The sequence below is a fragment of the Onychomys torridus genome, chromosome 11, assembly GCF_903995425.1.
Source record: "Onychomys torridus chromosome 11, mOncTor1.1, whole genome shotgun sequence".
Taxonomy (NCBI): Eukaryota; Metazoa; Chordata; class Mammalia; order Rodentia; family Cricetidae; genus Onychomys; species Onychomys torridus.
In genome coordinates this window covers 38907149-38932434 of record NC_050453.1, presented here as the reverse complement: position 1 = coordinate 38932434, position 25286 = coordinate 38907149, and the positions used below count along the sequence as shown (strand labels likewise).

The following is a 25286-nucleotide window of genomic DNA, read 5'->3' as shown; positions in this document are numbered from 1 at the left end:
AGCATCTAATAGTGTCCGAGGTAAATAGTAAATAGTTTTTTTCCTAATGCAGTAACAAAGCTGCCACATTTGACTGGATTCTCCATAGATCTGTTTATCTTGTTCCTCACTGTCTACAGTTCTCCAGGGTAACAATCTGATCTAAAGTGACTGTGAGGTGCAGGGAAACACAGGCTCTTCCTGTGTCTGATCAACCTGTAGAACTTGGGTATCCTGTGTGTTTGCCATAGTTTGTATACTTAAACATACTTACAGACCTTTTCTAAAGTGTATCATCTGTGTTCTTTTACAGGACAATGAGGGTCAGACAGCTCTTCATTATGGTAAGCTGTTTCTGAATTATCGGTCGTAATTTGGTCTATCTCAGCCTGTGTGGTGGAGCTAGTAGAAATGCAGTAACTGTCATCATCAGTAGAGGCTTCTCCCCACCCTGCTGCAGATGCATTCATTCCTTCTTGGTACTGCCTAGGACAACCAGGATGCTAGTCTCTGTTATTGTTGAATCTAATCTCTCTTCTATTTAAAGAAGAAAAACAAATGCCTATGTGGTGGTGCACGCCTTTAGTCCCAGCACTGGAGAGGCAGAGGCAGGCAGATCTCTGAGTTCCAGGCCAGCCTGGTCTACAAAGTGAGTTCCAGGACAGCCAGGGCAGTTACACAGAGAAACCCTGTCTCATTAAAAAAGGAAGGAAGGAAGGAAGGAAGGAAGGAAGGAAGGAAGGAAGGAAGGAAGGAAGGAAGGAAGGAAGGAAAGGAAGGAAGGAAGGAAGGCAGGCAAAGCTTTCTTGAGGCTGGGAAGATGGATCAGTTGGTAAAGTGCTCACTGTTGCAAGCATGGGGACCTGAATTCAGATCCCCAGTACCCACATGAAAGCCAGGCATAATGGCATGCACCTGAGCCCTGGGCAAAGGCAGAAAGATCTTGGCCATCCAGGCTAACCAAAAACTGGTACGCTTCAGGTCCAGTGAGAAACTTTGTCTTGGAAGATACAGTGGCAGTCAATAGAGCAAGACACACAACATTGACTGACACAGGCTGGCCCTCCTCACACATGCGCACACCACACGTACAAAGGAAATGATTCTTTGAGGAACCCCTAACCTGTGGTTTTACTGTCTGTAGTTTCAGTAGCCCACAGTCAATTCCAGTCCAAAAATATGAAATGTGGAAATTCCAGAAATAGACAGTTAATAGATTTTAAATTACATGCCGTTCTGAGTAACAAGAGGAATCTCAGGCCATCCTCAGTCCTTCGGTCTAGGCCATGACTCATCTCTGTCTGACCTGTTCAAGCTGTGTACACTGCTCGTGCATTAGTCACTTTGGAGTGTCTCAGTTACCAAAGCAGCTGATCACAGTGTTTGTGTCCAGATGACCCTTTGGTAGCAGCCTAACGATAGGTCGTGACACCTACATCATTTGCCTCACTTTCTTAACACATGGACATTGAGTCATCTCCTATTATCATAAGAATTGTGCATAGTACAGTAAGATGTTGTTTAGAGAGAGTGCATTCCTTTATTTCATTACTTATTGCTATTAATCTCTTGTCATATTTTACTATGAGTGAGTAGAGAAATAAAAACAATGTAAGCATATGTATGATGTGTATACACACTCATGTGATGCATGTATGATGTATGTGTATGTGTGTTGCCTGGTCCTAACTTCAGTTTCTTGAATTTTTTTCACCCAGATAAAGGGAGACTAGTATAACTGAATAAAGAAAACAAATTGGATTTTTTAACTTATTTTCTCTACTAAATGATTGATTATCTTTACTTCAATGTCTATAAAATAGAGTAAAAATGATCTGTAAGGTAGAAATAATAGATGACTCCTAGAGAACTATTAAGTAAATTCAGTGAAATAAAAAGATACTAAAGTCTTCCAAAAATTATAAAATACTAGCAAATAGAACTCAGAGATTCTGTTTGTGTATGAATATTGTTGAATAAAAGACAGCCATCAGTGTCTAAATCAGGCTAAGGGTCAACCACCTTCGACCATTTCAGAAAGGAACACAGACTGCTTTGCCATTCTGGACAATGCTAGGCTAGGATTAGTGCCAAGGGGCTCAGATGCCCGTCAGCACCTTTGTCCACAGCTGAGCACCACTGGATTTCCTGGGAGTCTCAACTGTTGCGCTAGCTGTTGGCAACCCACGGAAATCGGCCTGATAATGAAAATTGGAATGTCTACAAATGCCTACCCCACCCAACTCATTTATGAGTTTACCTGGTATTATCTGGATAGTAAAAACTAGCAGGAAAAAAGGAAACTTGTGAGTCCATTTCACTTTTGAACATAAATGCCAAAATCCTAAGGAAAATATTACCAAATGAAGCCCATCATTGTACTTTAGACAGAAAGATATGTCATAATCGAGTTGAGTTCATCCCAGAAATTGAAAGTGTAACATTTTAAAATTTATTAGTATGATTTTCTACATTTCCAAGTTAGGTGAAATATTTAATTCAGTAATTCGGGTGTATAAAAAGCTTGTGAGAAAACTCAACACTCAATTTAAGAAGTTTAGAAAAGTGTTTCAGACCTTGTGGGTTTCAGCCAGACTTGTGCTATATATTCTAATTCCCCACTGACCTGCACAGGCTGCTGAAGTCTTACCACTGACCTGCACAGGCTGCCGAATTCACTGTTGGTTTACCACTGACCTGCACAGGCTGCCGAATTCACTGTTGGTTTACCACTGACCTGCACAGGCCACTGAATTCACTGTCCTTTACCACTGACCTGCACAGGCCACTGAATTCACTGTTGTTTACCACTGACCTGCACAGGCCACTGAATTCACTGTTGTTTACCACTGACCTGCACAGGCCACTGAATTCACTGTGTCCTTTACCACTGACCTGCACAGGCCACTGAATTCACTGTCCTTTACCACTGACCTGCACAGGCCACTGAATTCACTGTCCTTTACCACTGACCTGCACAGGCCACTGAATTCACTGTACTCTAGTTTATACTGGATGGAAAAGGGACCTCAGACCAGGTATGAGAGTAAGAGGTTCTTTTATGTGAAGTGCTTAGAACAGTTTCTGACAACTGCTATGTATGCATGAAGTATTAGAAGGATTTATTGGGGTTTTTTTTTTTTTTATAAAATCCTTGAATGAATTAGAAATAGAGCATTGGGGTTGAATCATTAGTAGATAACATTCATGCAACACATCCACCACCAAAAAGAAGGTCAATAAAAGAAAGCTATATAGGAATAATGATTCCTGCCAGGTGGTAGTAGCTGTGCACGCCTGTAATCCCAGCACTCGGGAGGCAGAGGCAGGAGGATCTCTGTGAGTTCGAGGCCAGCCTGGTCTACAGAGCGAGTTTCAGGACAGGTACCAAAGCTGCAGAGAAACCCTGTCTCAAAAAAACAAAAAAGAAAGAAAGAAAGAATGATTGATTCCTTATGTGACTGGAATTTAGCTAATTTAAATATGAAGGTGATTCTAGCAAGTTTGTATCAAGATGGTAGAGTGACAAAGAAAAAATGGAAAAAAGCATTGAAGAAACTAACATGCTACATCAGCAGTGCAGTGTTAGCACTCTGGTAATGAAAGCAAAGCAGCAGTGAAGGATACAGCCTCTGGCCTCCACATGCCAGCACTTACATGCATATTCACCCATGTGCACAGTGGCACCCACAGGTACTATGTATTGATACTTTTCTAGGCTGTGATAAAACACCATGGCCAAGGCAACTTCTAGAAGAGAGTTTATTTGGAGCAGCAGCTCAACGTAGACATCTCAAACCACCAGCAGGAAGCGGAGGGCTGACTCAGAACGGCTCAAGTCTCTGAAATGTGGCCAGCCACAGGATATATTATAGAGATTCAGCTGGGTATTAAAGCTATACTTTGACTGGCCAAGGTCTGTCAAAAGGCAAGCCATTTATTATGAATAGTTGGTGTTATCCAGCTTTTCATATTTCAGCTGTCTTCTGCTATGAAATTCTTGTGTGCCCAAATATTCCCAGACCATTTGGCAAACAGTTCAGATAACTAACTCCCACCTCTCCCCCCCAAAAAAAACATAGCTTTGTTTCTCCAGCTACTGAAGCTCAGTCCATTCCCTTCCTTGAGGCCTAGTGGCTCTCCAGAGCAAGAGAACAAAGAGGTTTTTACATATAAAGGTGGAAGGTAGGTTGGAGCAACATTCCTGAGGAGGCAGAGAACTGTGTGGCCTGGGGAAGAGGGATCAGGCATTTTCTGTAGAGGCAGACAAACAGCATGACCAGGAAGAAGGGAAGAACGCAGAGGTTTTGCAGACAGTAAGGCAGAACTTGCAGGGTTCATCAGAGCCAGGAGTAGAGAGCAAGTAGAGATAGAGGATGAAGAAACAGAGGACGGAGATGAGGCGGGAAGCATAAGAGCTTAGTCATTAGCAGGACTGAGAGAGGGCGGTAAATGAGGGGACAAAGAGGAACTGAGTGTCAGGACGGCACTGAGGATATGGAGACAGGATTTCATCCCAGAGAAATAAAGTAGATGGACAAAGCTTGGTGTATCTACATTTATTCTTGTTCTGAATGCCTGACAGAGCTGTAGCTGAATAGATGGAATTTTGTCTTCGAGGAATAAAGTTAACAGACGTAAGAACATAGTGTACATAGATTTTTTCCCCCTCAGATATCCCATGCAGGATGCAGCATCTTCCCTGGACTCTGGGCATCCATACTGAAACCTCAAAGCCCAACCCAATGACATGCTTCCTCCAGCGAGGCCACACCTCCTAATCTTCCCCAAATACCAACTGGGAGCCAAGTATGCAAATTCCCAAGACAGACAGACAGACAGACACAGACAGACAGACACACACACACACACACACACACACACACACACACACACACACACACGTACATATGTGCGCACACAATCATTTCTGAGCTTGTACATTTGGAGGCCAGAGGACAACACTGGTTGGTGCCTTATTCAATCATTCTCCACCTGCACACACAATCCTGTGTACACACACATACAAAGAGCCAGGTCTGTGATGCACACCCGTAATTCAGCTTCTCTGTAGGCTGAGGAAGAAGACCTCAAATTTAAGGCCAGCCTAGGTTATATAATGAAATTGCAACTAGAAAAAATAAACGTGGGAGAGGTCCAAAGGTGACCAGCATGAACAAGCTGACATCATTACAAAGGGTTAAAGTGTGTCAGTTTGTGGTTGTCACACAACCTAGTGAGAAAACCACAGACCCGTGAGTTGCTCTCCCATTGAAATGTGTGTTTCTTTCTTAATGCACTGACATGTAAGGATTTCCAGGAAGAAGTTAAGAATGATGGACTTACATATTGGGTGGTTGCCCTTCGATAGGAACAGTTGGTTCCATGTATCCAGGTCCTCTTCAGGGTACAAAGGAGTGTACTTCAGGACAGCAGAACATTTTATGCAGATGTGGAAATTACTAAAACTGCTTTTTATTCATGTGACTTGGAAATGGCATAGAAAACTTATCTTAGAGTTATCATTTATTCCAATCGTAACTTTAATCTAGGAATGCATTTCTGCTGCAGCAAAGTCTAGAGTCGTTTTCATTCACATCACAAGGAAAACAAATCGTGCTGTTTTCAGTATTTCTTAATTTCATTTTTGTAAATATGGAGAAATTCTTTTATGCAGCCAGGCGGTGGTGGCGCACGCCTTTAATCCCAGCACTCGGGAGGCAGAGCCAGGCGGATTTCTGTGAGTTCGAGGCCAGCCTGGTCTACAGAGCGAGTTCCAGGAGAGGCACCAAAACTACACAGAGAAACCCTGTCTCGAAAATTTAAAAAAAAAAAAAGATATATATATATATATATATATATATATATATATATATATATGCATATATGTATATTTTTTAAAGTGTTACAAGCATGCATATTGTTTATTCCCTACATAGAGTTTGAGTTCTGGTATTATTTTCATATTAATTGATTCAGTATGCCTTGTTTTCAAATGAGAGCCCATTAGCTTCTCTCACCACATCTTATTTTTTTTATTAAAAAAAAAATAACTTTAAAAACACTTTTTTTTGTTGTTTTTTAAAAAAAGATTTGGCTTAGTCTAACAGTACAAAGAAAACCAGATTATCTACTTCAGACCAGTGTCTAGTTGAAGGTGGGGAACCCCATTTCACACAAATTTAAAGTTCAAATTTATATTCTTGATTGTTTGGGAAATCATCAGTTAAGAAACTAAAGTAAGTGTGCCGGTTTGGTTTGTCCTCTCCTTCACTCACTGACAGAAATGTATGCTAACCTCGCCGCTCCTCATGTGTGTACAGGTGCACAGTGTGTGTGTACAGGTGCACAGTGTGTACAGGTGCACAGTGTGTGTACAGGTGTACAGTGTGTACAGGTGCACAGTGTGTTGTACAGGTGCACAGTGTGTACAGGTGCACAGTGTGTATGTACAGGTGCACAGTGTGTACAGGTGCACAGTGTGTGTACAGGTGCACAGTGTGTGTATGGTGTGTGTGTACAGGTGCACAGTGTGTGTACAGGTGCACAGTGTGTGTGTATGGTGTGTGTGTACAGGTGCACAGTGTGTGTACAGGTGCACAGTGTGTGTGTATGGTGTGTGTGGATAGGTGTACAGTGTGTGTGTAGAAGTGTACAGTATGTATATGTATAGTATGTGGAATAGGTGTACAGTGTATGTGTGTGTGTGTGTGTGTGTACAGGTGCATAGTTGTAGCTATTCTTTTTCTGTCTCACCTGTCATTTCCCAAATAACCACATGGAGACTTCTTATTAAGAAAGCTCATCTGAGCCGGGCGGTGGTGATGTACGCCTTTGATCCCAGCACTCGGGAGGCAAAGCCAGGCGGATCTCTGTGAGTTAGAAGCTAGCCTGGGCTACCAAGCTACACAGAGAAACCCTGTCTTGAAAAACCAAACAAAAAGGAAGGAAGGAGGGAGGGAGGGAGGGAGGAAGAAAGGGAGGAAGCAAGCTCATCTATTAGTTTAGGCTTGTTAATAGCTAGCTCTTGTATTTTAAATTAACCCATTTCTGTTCATCTATGTGCTGCCCCAAGACTCATTTACCTTATCTACATGCTTCCCATCCAGTTTGCAACTCCATTCTTCTTCCCATCATTCTCTCTGCCCTGGAAATCCTGCCTAGCTATTGGCTGTTCAGCTTTTTATTAAACCAATCCAAGTGACAAATCTTCACAGTTTACAAAAAAAATTATTCCACAACATTTCCCACTTTTTGTCTAAATAAAAAGGAAGGTTTTAACTCTAACTTAATAAAACTACAAACAATAAGAACAATTATCAGATAAGAATTGTATTACTAAGTCCAGTCCATTTATATTTGTCATATTTGTAGAAAATACTCCATTATTTATTCCATCTTGATGATTACAAAGCTCTGTACCTAATTTACCTCATAACTAAGGAAAACTGAAGCTATAACTACCTAGTCTTCAACTTCACCAAAGACCCCAAAAGGATATAATATTACCTGAGTAACAGGAAGTGCAGTACAAGCTACTTCCAGACCTATAGAAATGACAGATATCTGGCCTCTTGGATAGTCACCCAAGGTTCCTCTACAACATTGGGGCATCCAATCTTTGGCCTACAGGCCTAGAGTATCTGGCAGACTCTTCTATGAAGCAAGAATTTTGAAGGACTGTCCCGCCTTATTTTGGCCAAGTTCAACAGTTGCTTTCCTGTGTGTCCTGCAGAATCTGGCAGACTTTCCTATGAAGTAGGAATTTTGAAAAACTGTTCCGCCTTGTTTTGGCAAAGTTCAGCAATTGCTTTCCTGTGTGTTTTGCCTGTCCAGTTTGTACAGCATACTGTTGGCAGTCAAGGCAAGGACAGTTTCTTTGCCCAGTGGCTAACCTAGCCATAATAAAAGCAAACTCTGTATGGAGTTTCTTTAGTGCCCATCATCTTCTCTGAAGTAAATTAGTGCTGCCAGGAGCAGATGTGTCTCATTGTCTTAAAAAGCATCAGGTTATTAAACATCTTAAATGCCATATCCTGTAGGTCTTTGAAGTGTTTAAAGACCATCTGTCTATCTAAAATTATCTGTTTAACCTGAAAACATACCCAACATGACTACAAGTTTGATTATTATAGATGACTAACTACTGGCCTGCATTTCTTAGTTATACATTACATTACATTTTTAAATGAGCCACATAAGCACAATACCCCAAACAAGAGTAAAAACATACATTCACTATTACAAAAATAACTTTCAATATGTATCAATATACCAGAATCCACATTAATGTAAAATATTTGAGACTAGTAGTTATTTTTTTTAGTTTGAAAGATACATAATCTACCCTTTTATTCTATCATTTCTATATCCCCCTTTCTCTTTTTAGAAGGAAATCCCTGAATCTAATCTCCTTTGTTCAGCTTTTTTCCTGACCATGACCAACAACTTGTAGCCAACCTTCCTAAACAATGACAAATGTCCATAATCCACTGAATAACTAAAAACCACCTACCCCATCTCTTAGGAATGTGGGCATTGTGTTCTCTAGACTGCTTCCTGTTGTGTAGGGGCACTGGCATCTTTGAGGGACCCTTAAAAAAATTAAGATAATGGTCAAGTCCTGAAGAGCTAGCTGTTGTCCAGTCTCTGTGATGGGAAAGTACAGGGCTTATCTAAAGTTCTGGCTGGAACAATCTGGGAGGCTGGACCATCTCAGCCAGCAGTCTTTATGCTGTTCTGGATACAGAACTTTGAGAAAACTACAACAGAGACATTCTGAGAGACTGGATCACCTGGGCCACCCATTTTCATTGATGTCTGGTCCCCTTGTTCTGAAAACACACAAGCTTTCAAAAGTAACATATATCTGAATGAACACAAGTATGGAATGTGTAGTGTGCACAAGCCAGCCAAAGATGAGTTTTTGTTTATGTTTATGTCTATAGCCAGGATTTTTAAGGGGTCTCCCTCAATCAAATCTAGTGTCTGTCAACCTTGAATGAATCCACAGCCTTTTGTTTTCTGTGGAAACAAAAGCATAACCTCTTCCCCAGCATAACATATTTTTTAACTTCCATTTTGAAGTTAAGACATTTTTTTAAATATACAGGTTGATTGAATCTAGCAGTTTTCATAATCCATGTCTCTCAGCAGCTATTGTTTGCTCATCAGCAATCAAAAAATACAAAGTCAATATGACACCATGCAGGATTCAGACTCCTTGTGTATTTCTCATGTCTACATGGCTTATTCTTTTTTGAAATTACTTTACTTCTCTCTTTAAAGACTGTTATTTTTGAACTTTCTTATGACTGTCTATACCTTTTTTTTCTCTTTTCTTAAGCCTACGTACATAGTTAATCACACTGTAACTGTTTAGAGGTTTTTTTCCCATCTAAGTGTGCTTCACTTCATATCTATAACCCTTTTCTGTCTGCATGAGCAAAATTCAAACCACCCCACAGCTTAGCTCATGGCATGCTAGCAGCTCAAGCCTACAGGCAGCAGCTGGAGGTGCATCTCTGTTCCATGGCCACTTGAGAGACTGTGGGAGTAGGATAAGCAATATGTGGCTCTGATTTTGTGTGTTTGGAACCTTTTTTTGAGCTTTCTCAAGTCTCATTTGGATATCTGTAGCCTCATGTTGGGTGCCATTTGTAGCTAGTCTTTTTCTGTCCTGCCTGCCAGCTCCCAAATAACCACATGGAGACTTCTTGTTAATTAAGAAAGCCTGGCCAATAGCTTAGGCTTGTTTTTAGCTAGCTCTTATAACTTAAATGAACTTATTTATACTAATCTATGTGCTGCCCCAAGGCTTGTTTATCTCATCTATGTATTTCTCATCCTGCTTGCTCTTCATCTCATAGTGTCTCCTTGTGACTCTGCCCTCCTTCTTCCCAGCATCCTCTCTGCCCTGAAAATCCTGCCTAGCTATTTGCTATTCAGCTTTTTATTAAACTAATCTGAGTGACACATCTTCACAGTGTACAAAAAGATTATTCCACAGCATACAGTGTGTGTGTGTGTGTGTGTGTGTGTGTGTGTGTATAAGTGTACAGTTTGTATTTGTGTATAGGTATACAGTATGTGTTTACAGGTATACAGTATTTCTACAGGTAGACAATGTGTGTGTATATAGCTGTACAGACTGTGTGTACAGTGTATACAGAGCTATAGTGTGTACAACTATACAGTATGTGTGTATATGTGGACAGTGTGTGTGTTCAGGTATACAGTATGTCTACAGGTATATAGTGTGTATACAGCTGTACAGTGTGTCTGTACAGGATTATAGTGTGTGTACAGCTATACAGTATGTGTGTACAGGTGTACAATGTGTGTGTACAGTGTTTACAGGGGTGTCGTGTGTGTGTGTGTCTATACAGGTGTACACTTTGTGTACAGGTGTATAACCATACAGTGTGTGTATATGGCTGTAGAGTGTATGTATAGGTATATAGTATGTGTACAGGTGTACATGGAGACAGAAGTTGATGTTAGGTGTCTTCCTCTATCAGGCTACCTTATATTTTTTAGGCAAGGTCCTTCCTGAACCTGGAGGTCACCAGTTCCTGTAGAGCCAGCTGAGACCTCCAGTCTCCACCTCCCCTGCACACACCACTGCAGCCTTCTGTCTTTCATAGATGCAAAGGCTCTGGACTCAGGTCCCCTTGCTTATGCAGCATGTACTTTACTGACTGAGTCCTCTTCCTGCCCTTAAATGCTAAACTTTTCTGAAAAATACATTTCCAGTCCAGCATTCTGATGATCCTTAGATGAGAATAAACCCACAATCTATTATTACAGACTACAGTGACATGCACATCAGTGGGTGAAGTAAACCTCAGGATTCAGTTGTTTTCACATTTAGTTATTGGGGGAGGGGTATGCACATGCCCCAGCACATATGTGGAGGACAGCATGAACAGGTTGGTTCTCCGTGTGGATCTTGGGGATTGAACTCAAGTTGCCAGGCTTGGTGGCGAGTGCCCTTACCTGCTGAGCTGTCTCACCAACCCTGCATCACACTGTGCAGAACTTCAGTGAAACTCTTGGGGAAGAATTATTAGAGCAAGTGTTTCGAGTCAGGGAATCCAGAGCCCAAGAACGAGTTTCACCAGAAATGAACAGGCGTGTATGAAAGAAACTCCAGTTCAGATGAAAACTGTGAAGTGCAGAAATTTTGCAATGGTTAGGTGAAAGTGTGCAGCTAGCACAAGTCATGAAAGAAGAGAAAAAAGTGTGCTGAAAGCTGTTTAAGAAGTCTGAGAAAAGGAGGACAGGAAGGGAGAGAGAGAAACTGGTAGAGCCTAGTAAAAAGCCAGGAACATGGCTCCGTGGTGGAGCACTTGTCCATGCTTTGATCTCCGCCACTGGTCCTGTTCATTCCCTCCCCCACCCACTCTTGACTTATGTTTATCTTTTGTGCATGAGTGTTTTGCCTGCATGTGTGTATGTATGTGCACCATGTGTACTTCTGCCCACAGAGGCCAGAAGAAGGGGTCAGATCCACTGGAGCTGGAGTTACAGATGGTTGTGAGTCACCATGTAGGTGCTGGGAATTGAATCCTGGCCTCTGGAAGAATTGCCAGTACTCTTAACCACTGAGCCATCTCTCCAGTTCCCTCTACCACCAATTTTGTTACTGTTGTTTTTTCAAGGCAGGTTTCTCTATGTAGCCCTGGCAGTCCTAGAATTCACTAAAAAACTCAAGGGTGGCCTCAAATTCAGAGATCCACCTATCTCTGCCTCCTGAGTGCTGAGATGAAAGGCGTGCACCACTCCTGCCTGGCTTTTTTTTTTTTTTAAGGGGAAGTGAGAAATTTCTAATAGGTGTTCTGAGAAAGATTTTAGGAGAATCAATATATAAGAATATTTACTGGCAGGGTATGATGCTGTACCTTTAATCTCAGAACTCAGGATACAGAGGCAAGAAGATCTCTGTGAATTCGAGGCCAGCCTTTTCTATATAGTGAGTTCCAGGACAGCCAGGGCTACAGAGATCCTGTCTCAAAACACAAATGAACAACAAGAAAAAGATTCTTTACTGATAATTCCTCGAGTTGGTAAAGTGCTAGAGTCTTCAGATCTGAGAATTACACAGCATAGTTGTGGCAAACTGAAGTGTTTTCTCAGCAGGACACTGTTGTGCAGTGAAAGTGAGCCACAGCCACATGAACACAGCTTGGAGCTCTAACACCCTGAGCTCCAGACCCTGAACCCAAGAGTGCGTGCAGTGTACTTTCCATTATATGAAAGTCAAAAGTGGGGAGACCCGTCTCCAGCATCAGGAGACAGGAGGATGATTAATTTGGCAGAAGTGGCTGATAAAACTGGGAGGGTGCTCCTGGGATTCTAATACTGATGAGATGATGCATGGATAAGTTACAAGATGGATTCCTCTCTAGAAAACATATATATGACCAATATTCTTTTGTATGTATTTTGTAGCCCATTAAAGCTTACACACACACACACACACACACACACACACACACAACACACACACACACACACAACACACTTAGAGATAAGGTTATGGTATTGTCCTTTCTGTTTTATAGTCTTTCCAACAAATGCTTGGTTATTTTTCCCCCACTTGCAGATGAACATCTGGTGGCCGGGAATGTGCTCTGACATCTGCAGCAAGCAATACAGCTGTAGAGAGTAAAGCCACTGTCCAGGTCTTCTGATTCCACATCCACTCCCGTTCTCTAATACCGTGTACAGCTGCGGTGCCACAGAACTCACAGTACTCTGTGGGAGATGATTACAGAGAGAGGGTGATGTTCAGTTTTTTGAAACAGGGTCTCACTGTATAGCCAGGACTAACCTGGAACTTGCTATGTAGCCCAGGCCGGCTTCAAACACATAATACTCCTGCCCAGCCAAAGTACTAGGACCACATGTACTTCACATCACATTTCTAGGCATGCACCATTACATCCAGTGTAGAAAGTAACCTTACACAGGAATAAAGAAAATGGGGAAGTCCTTTCTCACTGGCCTTCTTGGTCAGTGAGGCAGAGCCGATTTCCATGACTACTATGATTAAACACATACTGATACTCATGTCCTGTATGCTTTTATAATCTCTTTCTGTTCCCTGGGCTATTAGACATTAATAAAAACTATCCTTAATTCAGGAATCTTGCCCACAGTTGATCTACTCAGACACTTTCCAGTTCTTTCTCTCAATGATTACTTCCTGGGTTCTTTCAACAATGATTAATAATCATATATGTTATAACCAAAATAATTAAACACTAAAATAGTATCATTAGTCAGAGGTTTGGGCATTACAAATATATAAAACTAAAATGTTCTTACAACTCAGGAGTGCTTCATGAAAATATTTTCAGATTAATAATCACTTTTAGGGTAATTCACTTTTAGTTGTATTTCTTTACTAGATTACTGGAATTTTGACACTTTTTAGAATAGTCAAAATAGTCCTATATGTCATAATAGCAATAGTGATCATTTATTAAGCATCTATTATGTGCCTAGGAGTCTCTTGAGTATATTTTATTCATTTAGTCACTTAATGTTATTTAATCCTTTTTATTTGGTGGGTGCTCAGTGGCTACTGATTTGATTAACCTATTGGTGGGGTTTCATGGAACTGTAAGTCTGGTTAAGTACAGTTGTGCAGACAGTATTGGGGAGGCCTGGGGGCTCAGCTATTGCTTTCTATGAGTTACGGCTGAGCTTGACAGCTCGTCCTTGTGTCGACAGCTCTTCTGATTATAGCGGTTGTCACACTCCATCCTTAAGCAGGTTGTAAATCCTGGCTTCTTCCGATTAGAACTGGGTCAGAGCCAATCGCAGGTTAACTCGAGGCCACTCTTGTGCTCCTGTGTGTCCTTACTAGTTGTCTTTGTGTGGAAACCTATTAAAGCCCTTACTTCCCCTCGTTTTACCTGAGTGGAGGAGTCTTCAGATACTGGTCCTCCTGTATTTTGTGATTAAACATGCGCCATGCTGGAGTACAGCGCAGTACGTGTGGTCTTCCTTATAAATGGCCTGTTAGCTTTCCCCTCCTCTTCCTCCACTGGGAATACTAATATCATTGCATCTGTGTCTCCCAGGGGAAATCAAGGCTTTCCTTGCACGTGTGGTCATGTGATTGCAGAGTGGGCCGGCTTTGTATCCTCATGAGCCCCCAGGCTTCCACGGAAAGCACCATCTGTTCTGTTCCTTCCACACTGTTACAGGGCAGTGGGAGGAGGCAGTGGAGTGAAAATAAATAAAATAAAAAAAGAAAGAAATTCATCATCAAAACCCCGAGGATTAATGGAGTCAGAAGGCTCACTGCTCTGAATGAAAATTCATCTTCACCTGTGCCAGTGTCGGGGCTGCCTGTATGGCACTTGACAAATAGAGGTTCCCAGGGAACCATAAATTCAGCAACTGTGCTGGTCCCTGTGGACGGGCTTTTCCAAGATGGCCTTCCGACTGTTGTGTATTTCCCTGAGCATTGTGGGCACCGATGTGGCCCTCGCTAATTTGGAGGATGTTAGGACTGTCTCCATCAGCTTCTCTCCTTTCTCCTTGTCTTTGCCTTTGTTTGGAGAGAGTGAGAAGATTACACATTCTGGCTTGTGACCTGTGAGTCACTAAAGAGGCTAGAGGCAGGAAAATAAGTTCTGAGCAAATTCTAACTTCTCAGCACCATGCTGGATGAAAAGGATACCTAAACAAACCAACCAACCAACAAGTAAATAAACAAATGGATAAATGAACAAAGCAGAGCATACACTGGAGAGGATACAAAAGAAGCAAGCATGTGATTGGAGATCCAGGTCCATTTCTTCAACAGCAGTGTGCTGGGCACCTGTATGAACCAGTCTCACCTAGGTGCCATCGTGCCCTCCACATGCCCCCTCAGATCCAGCATAAACTCACTGTATGGCTTTATAGGCAAGATCCCATCATTTAAATTAGTCTGTCTCTCTCTTCCTCTGCTGACTCCCGGCTCGTCTGCTTCCATGTGGGTCTGTCTTCACATGAACCTCAGGTGCTTGTTAATCAACTCTTGATGTATGTGTATGCAGCACACCCTGCTCTGAAGTACTGTCAGCTCAGCCTCGCTCCCCTTCACTGAGTGAAATGAAACTTCCCTCAGGCCAGTCATGAGTGTTGGACTGTTACACAACACAAGCACTGTTTCCTTAGTTGGGTGGCTGCAGTCAGCCAGCTCTGGAATTAAATTCTTAAACCTCTGCTCCCGAGTTAGAACCTGAGTAGACCATACTTCACTGCTGGGAAGGTGACTTCGTGGTCCAGCACACCTGAAACTACCACTTTGCCTGCAAGGCCACATTCTGCATCTTCAGCACACATCTCCTTTGCCCCATGCTGCTTAAGTGTTGGGTTAGAAGAACTAAGCGTTAGATCACGATGGCTGCCCTGAATTATGGGTTTATATAGAGAGTTTCTAACAAATACTGTTAAAAAGATCTCCTTTAAAAGCTAGCCAAGTGCTCCCCACAGCAACTGCTGAATGGTTATTGTTTAGAATGTAGATGTTCTGTAGATGGGTTTCAGTGTGTGTGTGTGTGTGTGTGTGTGTGTGTGTGTGTGTGTGTGAGAGATATGGATATGTAATATGTGTATATGATGTATATGTGTATATGTAATGTATGTGTGAATGGTGTATGATGTATATGTATATGTGTATATGTAATGTATGTATAGTGTATGATGTATGTATATATGTGTGTAATGTTTGTTATGTATATATATTTGTGTGTATAATGTATATGTATATGTGTGTAATATATGTGTGTATGATGTATATGTATATGTGTGTATGATGTGTGTGTGTGTGTATAAAATGCATATGTATATGTCCTCACAGCTGCTTGACCCCAGGCAGTGCATCTTTAACTACTTCTATTTTATGGGACTGTCTGCATTTCAGTCTAAGTGGGTATACAGTTATTTGTGTTTAAACTCCAGAAATTTAAAGTAAAAAATATTGATTGAGATTATTTGAGGGGGCAGTTTTAAATTCTCAGTGTCAGTTGATGGCCTGGCCATGTGGCTCAGTGGTACAGTATGCAGACAGCATGAGGCCCCAGCATCAAACACAATGAATGGGGGCAGATGCTGAAAGAGTGTTCTGATTTTAAACACTATGTGATCTTGGCCCTTGGACCTGTCTCTGCCTTCCTCCTTGTCAGGGAAGTTCCCCAGTAGTAACTCTCAAGGCTCAGGTCTGCACATACCTGCACACACATACATTACGTCACCAAACGGTAGCTGTTCTAAGTGTGGAACTGACACTTCTTGCTTTTTCTCTCTGCCTTTTCTCTATTTTCCATCCATTCATCAAATGCTACTTTCCCATGCAAGAGATCCTTCACCACTGAAAGCAGAGAAAGTGTTCCCTGGTGGTCTTTTAGCTCAGAAAATGCCCTTCCTTCACTCTGGTTCACTTAGAACCAGGTTCTCTCTGATGATGGACAAGAGTTTGTTGACTTAAGTAATTAGGATAGGGATGTAAAAAGCCATCCGAGGCCTGAAGAGATGCTTCAGCCATAAAAAGACAAGGCTCCCAACCAAAATATAAAAAGACACCAGAGCTACACAGTTTATAGTCTACCATACCCAGGCTTTTACTCAACATCTCTTGCCTCCTTCATAGCATAACATCAGAAAGCTCAAAGCTGGAAGCACCAGCCTAGGAGTAAAGATAGTCAGGCTCTTTAATTATTAATACCAAGAGAGCAGGACAGTTATCTTACACACACACACACACACACACACACACACACACACACACACACACACACACACTAATAAAAATCATGCAGATTTTGCCATCTGACCACTACAGAACTAAATTAGAAATTAATAACACATATATTTGGGAAACACCCAACTATTTGAAAATTTAACATAATTTTGAATAACTTACAAATAAAAGAAATCCATGGGGTTGAGGAGATAGCCCAGAAGGTAAAGGGCATGCTTCATAAGCATGAGGACCTGAGTTTCTCCCAGCACCCATGTAAGTCTGACACAGTGGCTTACTCCTGAAATGTCTGCTGGTGAGGCAGAGACCTGGAGTTTACTAGCCAGTGGCTAGTTGAATAGACAGGCTCAGGTTCAATGAGACACCCTGTCTCAAAAACATATGAAGTAAAAGATAAAGGAAGACACCGATGCCCTGCTCTGGCCTCTACATGTACCTGCCTGCATGTGCACCTGCACCCACACACCCACACACATACACCCACACACATGTGCAAGAAAGGAGCAAATTCCCAATTTCAAGCATGAGACAATGACCAATATCTTACATTGTATTGTTAAGCAAACAAGGAAACATCATGAACAACTTTCAGCCAATACATTAGATAGCCTAGATGAAATGGAAAGATTTCTTGAAAGATACTATCAAAGTTCTCTTTCTCAAGAAAGAAAAGAAATGTCTGTGGTCCTACATCTATTAAAGAGATTGATTGGTAGCTTAGAACACCCTCAGTAAAGTCCAGGCCTCTATTGCTTCTGCTGTTGAATGTCTATGCACAAAATAATACCAGTCCTGCACACAAACTGTTTTAGAAAATCATGGTCAAGTAAGTATTACCTGGACGTGTAAGATTGGCTGGACAGTTTGAAATCATTGTATTATACCATAGCGATCAACACAGAGCACGTGAACATCTGATATAGGTGGAAACTGCTGTTAACCAAATTCACCCTCCTGTTGTGGCTAAAATAACCAAATAGAAAGAGCCTGGTTGGATACCCTTTTTATCCCAGCATTCAGGCGGCACATGGGTAGATCTCTATGAGTTCAAGACTAGCCTGTCTACATAATGAGTTCCAGGTCAGCCAGAGGTATATGGTGAGACCCTGTCTCCAAAAAAAAAAAAAAACAGCAAAGTGGGAGTGGCAGGGAGCTTCCTCAGCCTAGGGAATTAGCAGCTAAGGCTGTCCTCAGTGTGGAGAGGTCAAGGGCTGCCCTCCTCCCTTCCCTCCCCCTCTGCCTTAGCCACACTCACTCTTCCACCAGAGTGGCTATTTACATGTATCCGAAGTTCTCACAGCAGGGACCTCACCTGCGTCCTTGACAAGATGGGTGCAGAATTCGCTCACCACAGCAGCCCTGGGATCAGCCTCCATAGCCTTCTGGGACTCCTCTCAGGAGGCGTTCTGTTGTTGCAGGACATATCATACCCCCAAAACCTCTGTAAAATGTGTGAGTAAGGTAAATTACAGCTGTAGGAAATGGCTCTGCTCCCTGGCTTAAGAACTGGAACATCACCAGGACCATCTGGTGAGCCCTCGAGGGTGGTGCTCCAATCATGTCCTTCCTTTAGTGCCCCAGTAACTGTGGTAATTATTACTACTCAAGTTCTGTTTAGTTGTGTTGAAACCGGGTCCTGCTGTAGTTCCAGCTGGCCTAGAATGCACTCTGTAGGCCAGGCTGGCCTTGAATGTATCATAACCCTAACCCTGCCGAGGCCTCTCAGGTGCTGAATTATAGGTGTGTGCCTAGTTCTATTGCAATTTTATATTAATGCTTTCTTTTATAGTTTCACAACATAGTTGTATGTCTAAGCAATAATGTTCAATTTTGTCAAGTGTTTCTTTAAATAGAATCCTGATAAATTGTATTCTGATTTGCTTTTTTTTTTTTTTTTTTTTTTTTTATTCTTCAACCTTAAGTGTTTGAGATAAACCGATGCTGTGTGAAGTTGGAGTTCCTTGGTTTTCACAGTGTGTAGGATTTCACTTCTAGACCAACAGTGTTCCGTTTCTCCGGTTACTGCTGCACTTGATGCTCTTTAGGAATGGTGCTGATATGTACATTCCTCAAATACCTGCTGGAGAACCTGCAGAAATCTCTATAGACGTCCTTCACTGGGAGGTGGGGGAGGGGGCTGTTTAAGGCTAGCCTGTAATGACAAGCATGTCCACAGTGACTGCCCCAGGGTGCATGCTCAGGAGACTTCAGGGTGCCCTCCTTACATCAGGCCCCCCTGCTTAGCTTTGTCAGCTGACTCTGCGTTGATTTTTATTATGTGACCCAGGTGTGGCTGCTCACCTTTGTGTTTGCCGCTGTTGATGTTTCCTTTGGTGTGAAATGCCCGTTTGCCTTCAGCTCGAGTCATTTCAGCCCATGTAATTGTTAGATCTGGTCCCTCCTTGATTAGAATACTGGCTTTGTCCTAGATCCGATTTCTGTATATGTGCAGAAGATAGATGGCTCTCTGCCCCTAACCAGTTGGTCTGTCTGTCTGTCCTGGGGCAGTAACAGTGCCGTCTTCATCACAAGTCTTGATGGACTCCCCTCCTGTGCCCTAGACCTGGTGACGCCAGCCACGCCCCTTCTCTCCTCTAAGACTTTAGGGGCTGGGGAGATGGCTAGTGTGTAAAATACTCACTGTGGAAGTTTGAGGAAATGAGCCCAGAGCCCCAGCACACACACATAAAAGCCAAGCTGCACCCCTGTAACCCCGCTTCTGAGAGATGGAGGTAGCAGGATCCCAGGAGCTGGCTGGCCAGCTCCAGATCAGTAAGAGACCCTGTGGGCAGCAATGAAGGGCACTTGAACTCTGGTCGCCATGCACTCACACCCAGGTGAGCACACCTGCACATGCATGTTAACATACGAACCCACACACAAGATTTCACATAGTGATTGATGGTCTAATTCCTAGACCAGGTTTTCCTTCCTATGTGAATTGAATTATATCTGTATGTTTCCTGTTCAGAGATCAAACAGTGTTTTATTTGATGCAGTGATTTAGCCTTTTGACATGGATTACCCACTTATCATTATTTGGAAAATGAAGATCAGTCAACATTAAACACTTAACCACTGCATTTTTTACTTTTTGCTTTCATTTGTCCCTGGAAATAGGATCAAAGCCTCACAATTTAACAAATACACTCTGTTTCTACACAAGGGAAAGGATCTGATTTCCTAAGACTTGTTCTTGCTACAAGGCCTGACCATGTGGCCACCATTAGGGTGCTCGCTGTTGCGCCCTGCTCAGTTCCTGCCACACAGGAGTGGTATTCCTGTCTTGCTGAAACTCATTTTTATGTTTCTCCATTTCCCTTGTAGCTTCTGCCTGCGAGTTTTTGGACATTGTGGAGCTGCTGCTCCAGTCTGGCGCTGACCCCACTCTCCGAGACCAAGACGGCTGTCTGCCAGAAGAGGTGACAGGCTGCAAAGCAGTTTCTCAGGTGCTGCAGCGGCACAGAGCTGGCAAGGCTTGATCCAGAGGCTGGAAAAGCACAGTCTGATGGAATAGGACTTCAGGATGAAAGAAACTGCAAAAACGATACTTCCTTACCACCCATCTTTGGTATGCATTGGCTAATAAAATCAGTTCTGAGGAACTAGGGTTCTGACGTCTCAGCAATTCATTCTCCATGCATACATTCTGGAGGAGTACAGTTTTGGTGATGAACATGTGTACTGTGCATAATATAATCCAATTCTGCCGAGCACGCTTTGAAATTTATCACTGCTCTAGAGGGTGGGGAGAGGAGCAGACAGATCATATTTCACAATATTAAACATGGCTGTTCTTCTCTCTCTCTCTCTCTCTCTCTCTCTCTCTCTCTCTGTCTATTGATCTATCTAACCATCTGTCTATCTATCTATCTATCTATCTATCTATCTATCTATCTATCTATCTATCTCTTTCTCAATACAGAAGCAAAATGTGCCGATCAGCATGGACTACACTGACAGTTAGGGAAGTCGTGAAATCCCGGCCCAGTAAAGAGCAAATGGTCCTGTAGCGTTTCACAGCTGATCTAAATAGGTGGTTAAAATGGCTCTTCTGTAAAGACAGACTTGAAAACATACTATAAGGAGAGGAAGGGATGTTAAAGCAAAATGAGGGAGAGGACAGGATTCTGTCACCTGGGGCTGTGGAAGTCCGCTCAACAATCAGTGAAAGCTCGGGACCTTTAGCATTTCAGCGTGGTACTCAGCAACCTCACTTGAGGATTGAGACATGGGTTCTGGAGAACATCTGTTAGATCGGGATTCCTTAAACACAAAGCAGGAAAAGAACTTCCCTAAGGACTCTAAATTAGCTATAAGGACCTTTGCAGCAGTACTCTAAAGAAACCAACTCAGGCCTGCCCTGATACCTGCTGGGCGGTCTGCTTGCCTGGTGTGCTCCTGTGGGAGTTGTTTCTGGTGCTAGGAGAACACTGTTTTGTTTTAGGTGTGCCACGATTTTATTTTAAAGATAAACAATTGTACCAACTCTGAGCCTGACTCCCTGGGTTTTCCCTTTTAAACCTTAAGAACTTCACCTAGGGGATTTCTTGACATTATGTAAGAAAAATAAATAGAAAGTGAAATGAAAGAAGAGATTAGCAGCGATGCAAACGTAGCCATTAAAAGATAACTTTCTAACAGGTATGGCTGTTACAATAGCACACACCTTGCTTGGTGGAGCCCCGTAGCAGTGCATACTGTTTTTGTTAGCATTAGCTAGCCTATCCTGGAGCAAACCCCTCCACATCATCTGGCATATGAGTACTGCTTGTTTTCTCATTTGTATACCTTCATACATTCTGAGATGCGAAACCAAACCACTCACCAAGGCTAATCACTTTTTGAAATAATTTCATAACTACCTGTGGGATTGGCGTTGACGCACACTGGGAAGTTGGTGTCATCCTCTGTTCTCTGTCCTTTTGCCTAGTCCTGGCTGTTCTGCGGTCACCTTAACACAAGTCTTTTGTGTCCACATCCATCAAACGGATCGTCTAAAGAAAAGCCGGCCATGGTTGCACATACCTTTATTCCAAACACTGGGGAGACAGAGGCAGGCAGATCTCTGTGAATTTGAGGCCAAGCATGGTCTACAGAGTGAGTTCCAGGACAGCCAGGGCTACACAGAGAAACCCTGTCTGAAAAAAATGAAAAAATAAAAATTATCCCTTGGTTACAGTAAAGTAACCTTGACACTGACACCATGTGCGGGTTTTAATTGGCATTATTTTGTCCATCTTTACAGCATTAGCAAGTCAAGTTATTCATTCATGTAAACATTTTAGAGTAGTTCTCTGAGCAAGAAACTGTTCAGGAACTTCTTCCATCTGTCTTCCTTTTGCAGATGGAACTCGGTATTTCTTAGACGGGTTTTTGTTTTGTTTTGTTTTACCTTTTAGAGCTTTATTGGGAGAGAGAGAACCAGAGAAACAGAGATTGCCCTTAGACAGGTTTTTATTGCTTGCTCTGCCACAATTAAAATTATATAGACTTTTTGAACAAAAGATAAGGATTGTGTTACTGACTTTATTTTAAAGATTTTAAATCTGAGACTGAGTAAAAACAGTTACCAGTGAGGCTGAGTGTGATGGTGCCTATCACCCCAGCACTGGGGAGGATTTCAGTGCTGGAGGAAAGATTACAAGTTCAAAGAAGCCTGAGTTACATGCAAGACCTTGTCTCAATAAATAAAAAATGTCTGGGGGGTAAATATCATATCAGTTTAATAGTTTCAAGTCTGGTGAATTCTAAAATTAATTTCCAAAACTTCTATTCTTCTGTTCCCAACGTCTGAATTTCCAAAAGCCTTACTATCACATAGTATCCTATGGATCATTTTCCTGAGTCTTCTAAAGAGGATTTCATCCATAAATGTCAGCGAACACTGAGTCATGGTTTATTTTCATTCCCTTTAAATTATTGAATTATTATGCTAGCCTGTCACACACCAGTCAGGTCCTGAGTTCATTACCAAAGGCTGCAGTTCATCAACAAAGAACAGTGCCCTGAAGCAGCCAGCCAGCCAGCCAACTTCCCTGATGCACAGGGACTGTGCTTTTCACACACTCCAGCAGACTCAGTCAGTAATGCCTTCACTTCTTGCTAGTCATGTGTAAGGCAACTGCTTATTAGAACATGCCATAGGAAGTCTTCATCCATGAGAGTTGTTTCTGCTCAGACCTCAGCAAGCAAGCACTTGAAAATGTCAAGCTCTTTTTGGTTTTTTGTTTTGCTTTTGGTTTGGTTTGGTTTGGTTTGGTTTGGTTTGGCTGGTTTTTCAAGACAGGGTTTCTCTGTGTAGTTTTGGTATCTGTCCTGGATCTCACTCTGTAGACCAGGCTGGCCTCGAACTCACAGAGATCCGCCTGGCTCTGCCTCCCGAGTACTGAGTGTGTGCCACTGACGCCCAGTGAAAATGTCCAGCTCTTTCTGTTGTTAATGTTTACTAATTAGAATTTATTTTACCTCACCCTTGATTTCAGCTCTCTAATTTGATATTTCTAATGCATATGAGCATTTTTAAAATGGTTGCTAAAAGCTGGCTGGCAGGACTCATAATGTGGTTGTGATGAGATACACTTGTTACAGCACCACCTTTGGTATCTAGTACTTCCCATTCTAACTGCTTTCGCAGTTCACTATTTCTTGGCCTGTCATCCTGCATGCCTCCTCCATAGCGTGCCTATGTGTGAACGCATGCTTACCTTTTTTCTTTATGTTGCTTTTTTTGGTTTGTTTGTTTCTTTTTTGGCTTTGTCTTCCTGCCTCAGTCTTCCTGTATCTAATATTTATTCATGGTTGTCATTTACTTTATCCTCTATTGACTGATCTAAAAGGCCCCGATTGCCTTTAAGTAGTCTCATTGTGGTCATGGTAGTTTGGGTGCACACTGGTGAAAAATGAGAAATGCAAAGAAAATCATGTCAACAAATGTCAAAGAGAAGGCAGTGTCTGACTCAGTTTACCTTCGGAACTCCGGCTGAGTTTGCGTGTGTAAATTGTACTAGACACTGAGGGCAGGGCCTTGTGTGAGCTAGGCAAGCACTCTGCCCTAACCTACACCCAGGCCTTACCCGAGCCTGCCTTCTGGTTCGTAGCTCGTAAATGTGAGGGGGTTTGGGGTGACTTCGGAAAGCTGGAACCTCCTGTCTTGGGACAGTGCTGTGCTGGGCACGGAATTTTGAAGGCTTCACACTCTCCTAGAACCTGTCCTTTGTCGCTGTTCAGTCTCTCAGAGATCGTTTCTGGTTCCTGTCACAGACAAGAGCCTTTGGTTGGCTGACGGTTCTCTTAGTTTTAAGTGCTTCTACTGTGCGGTCTACGTGGTGGCGCCTCTCAGAAGAACTGGACAGGAGAGGTTGGTGGCGGCAGTGGTGGTGTGGGGGCTAGAGCCACACAGCCAGGACCTTGCCTTTGCTAACACTTATCACCAGGCTAGATGTCCAGACAAAAATCAATGGTGATTTTTGTTTGCTTGTTTGATTTTGTTTTTCTTTTTAAATCATTGACCAAGAATCCAACTAGAATACCTATTAATATACATATCCACACTAACTACCACATTAGGAGTGTTTCATGAGGCATTGGCTAAGAAGTTGAGCTAAATTATTTGGCCTCAGATTTGTTCAGAAATGAGCCCATCCATTGAAGTGTGTGTGTGTGTGTGTGTGTGTGTGTGTGTGTGTGTGTGTGTGTGGTGAGATTTTTTTTCACATGTCTATTTAATTTCATTTTGCTTTTCAGAATGATTTCCTAGGCATGGTTTAACCTGTCGTCACTGCGCAGTAGCTTTGTAAAGCAGACTTTGTTAGTAAGGCAGTGTGAGGAAAAGTGAAAGACGCAGGCTGGTTAATGGAACCACCGTTGAGGACACGTCTACTGAATCCCATTTGCTCTTGTTAGCCCGCAAAGCAGCTTGACATTTTCAGGTATTGCTTTTCATTCAACCTGCAGCTATTTCTCGGACTTACTGACGGTCTAACTCAGTGGCCCTTGCTTTTCTGTCAGCATGGGTGTTAAGAATTAACATATCTCAGGATTCTATCCAAGTTGTCTAGAAGAGTCTCCTAGAACATCGTGGCTTACCATCAGGAACTGACTAACTTGTTAACAATCTCTAATATTGACGAGCAGGAGTCAGCCAGCTGGTCACATGCTGCTGCCCCCTATGCTTGTCGGGTACAAGGAGAACAGCCTGAGCGTAATCTCTGGAATTCTGTCTCTTCTGTCCTGTTTTAATGTTTCAGCGGTTTTCAGTTAAAAGGTTCCCATGATCCAGTGACCCTGCCTGTTAAATAAGAATTTCATAGCTTCCTGCCAGGTTTAACTACTTAGCTATAGGTTATTATTCTGTGTGAAGTACATCATCTCCAAGATTAATGAATAAGATATGTGACAGGCAGAGCTAGCTTGTAGAAAAGGTTTCATGTCGAAGAAAATATATGCTCAATTGGACATGGAGACTTTTAAATATTTATTCTTTTTAAGTTGAAACACAAAGGATAGTATCAAATTTTGAGTCCCTAAAAAATCATTTTAC

At 42.3% G+C, this 25286-nt stretch overlaps 1 protein-coding gene across 1 annotated transcript in view; it reads left to right on the top strand.

Moving 5' to 3' along the window:
- Acbd6 (acyl-CoA binding domain containing 6) overlaps positions 1-20354 on the top strand; it is a 151516-nt gene extending 131162 nt beyond the window's left edge. Inside the window, exons 7-8 of the mRNA XM_036202948.1 lie at positions 293-323; positions 20072-20354. Coding sequence (XP_036058841.1) covers positions 293-323; positions 20072-20226 — 186 coding nt within the window. The 3' untranslated portion in view covers positions 20227-20354. The remainder of the gene's footprint in view (positions 1-292; positions 324-20071) is intronic.
- The last annotated feature ends 4932 nt before the right edge of the window (positions 20355-25286 follow it).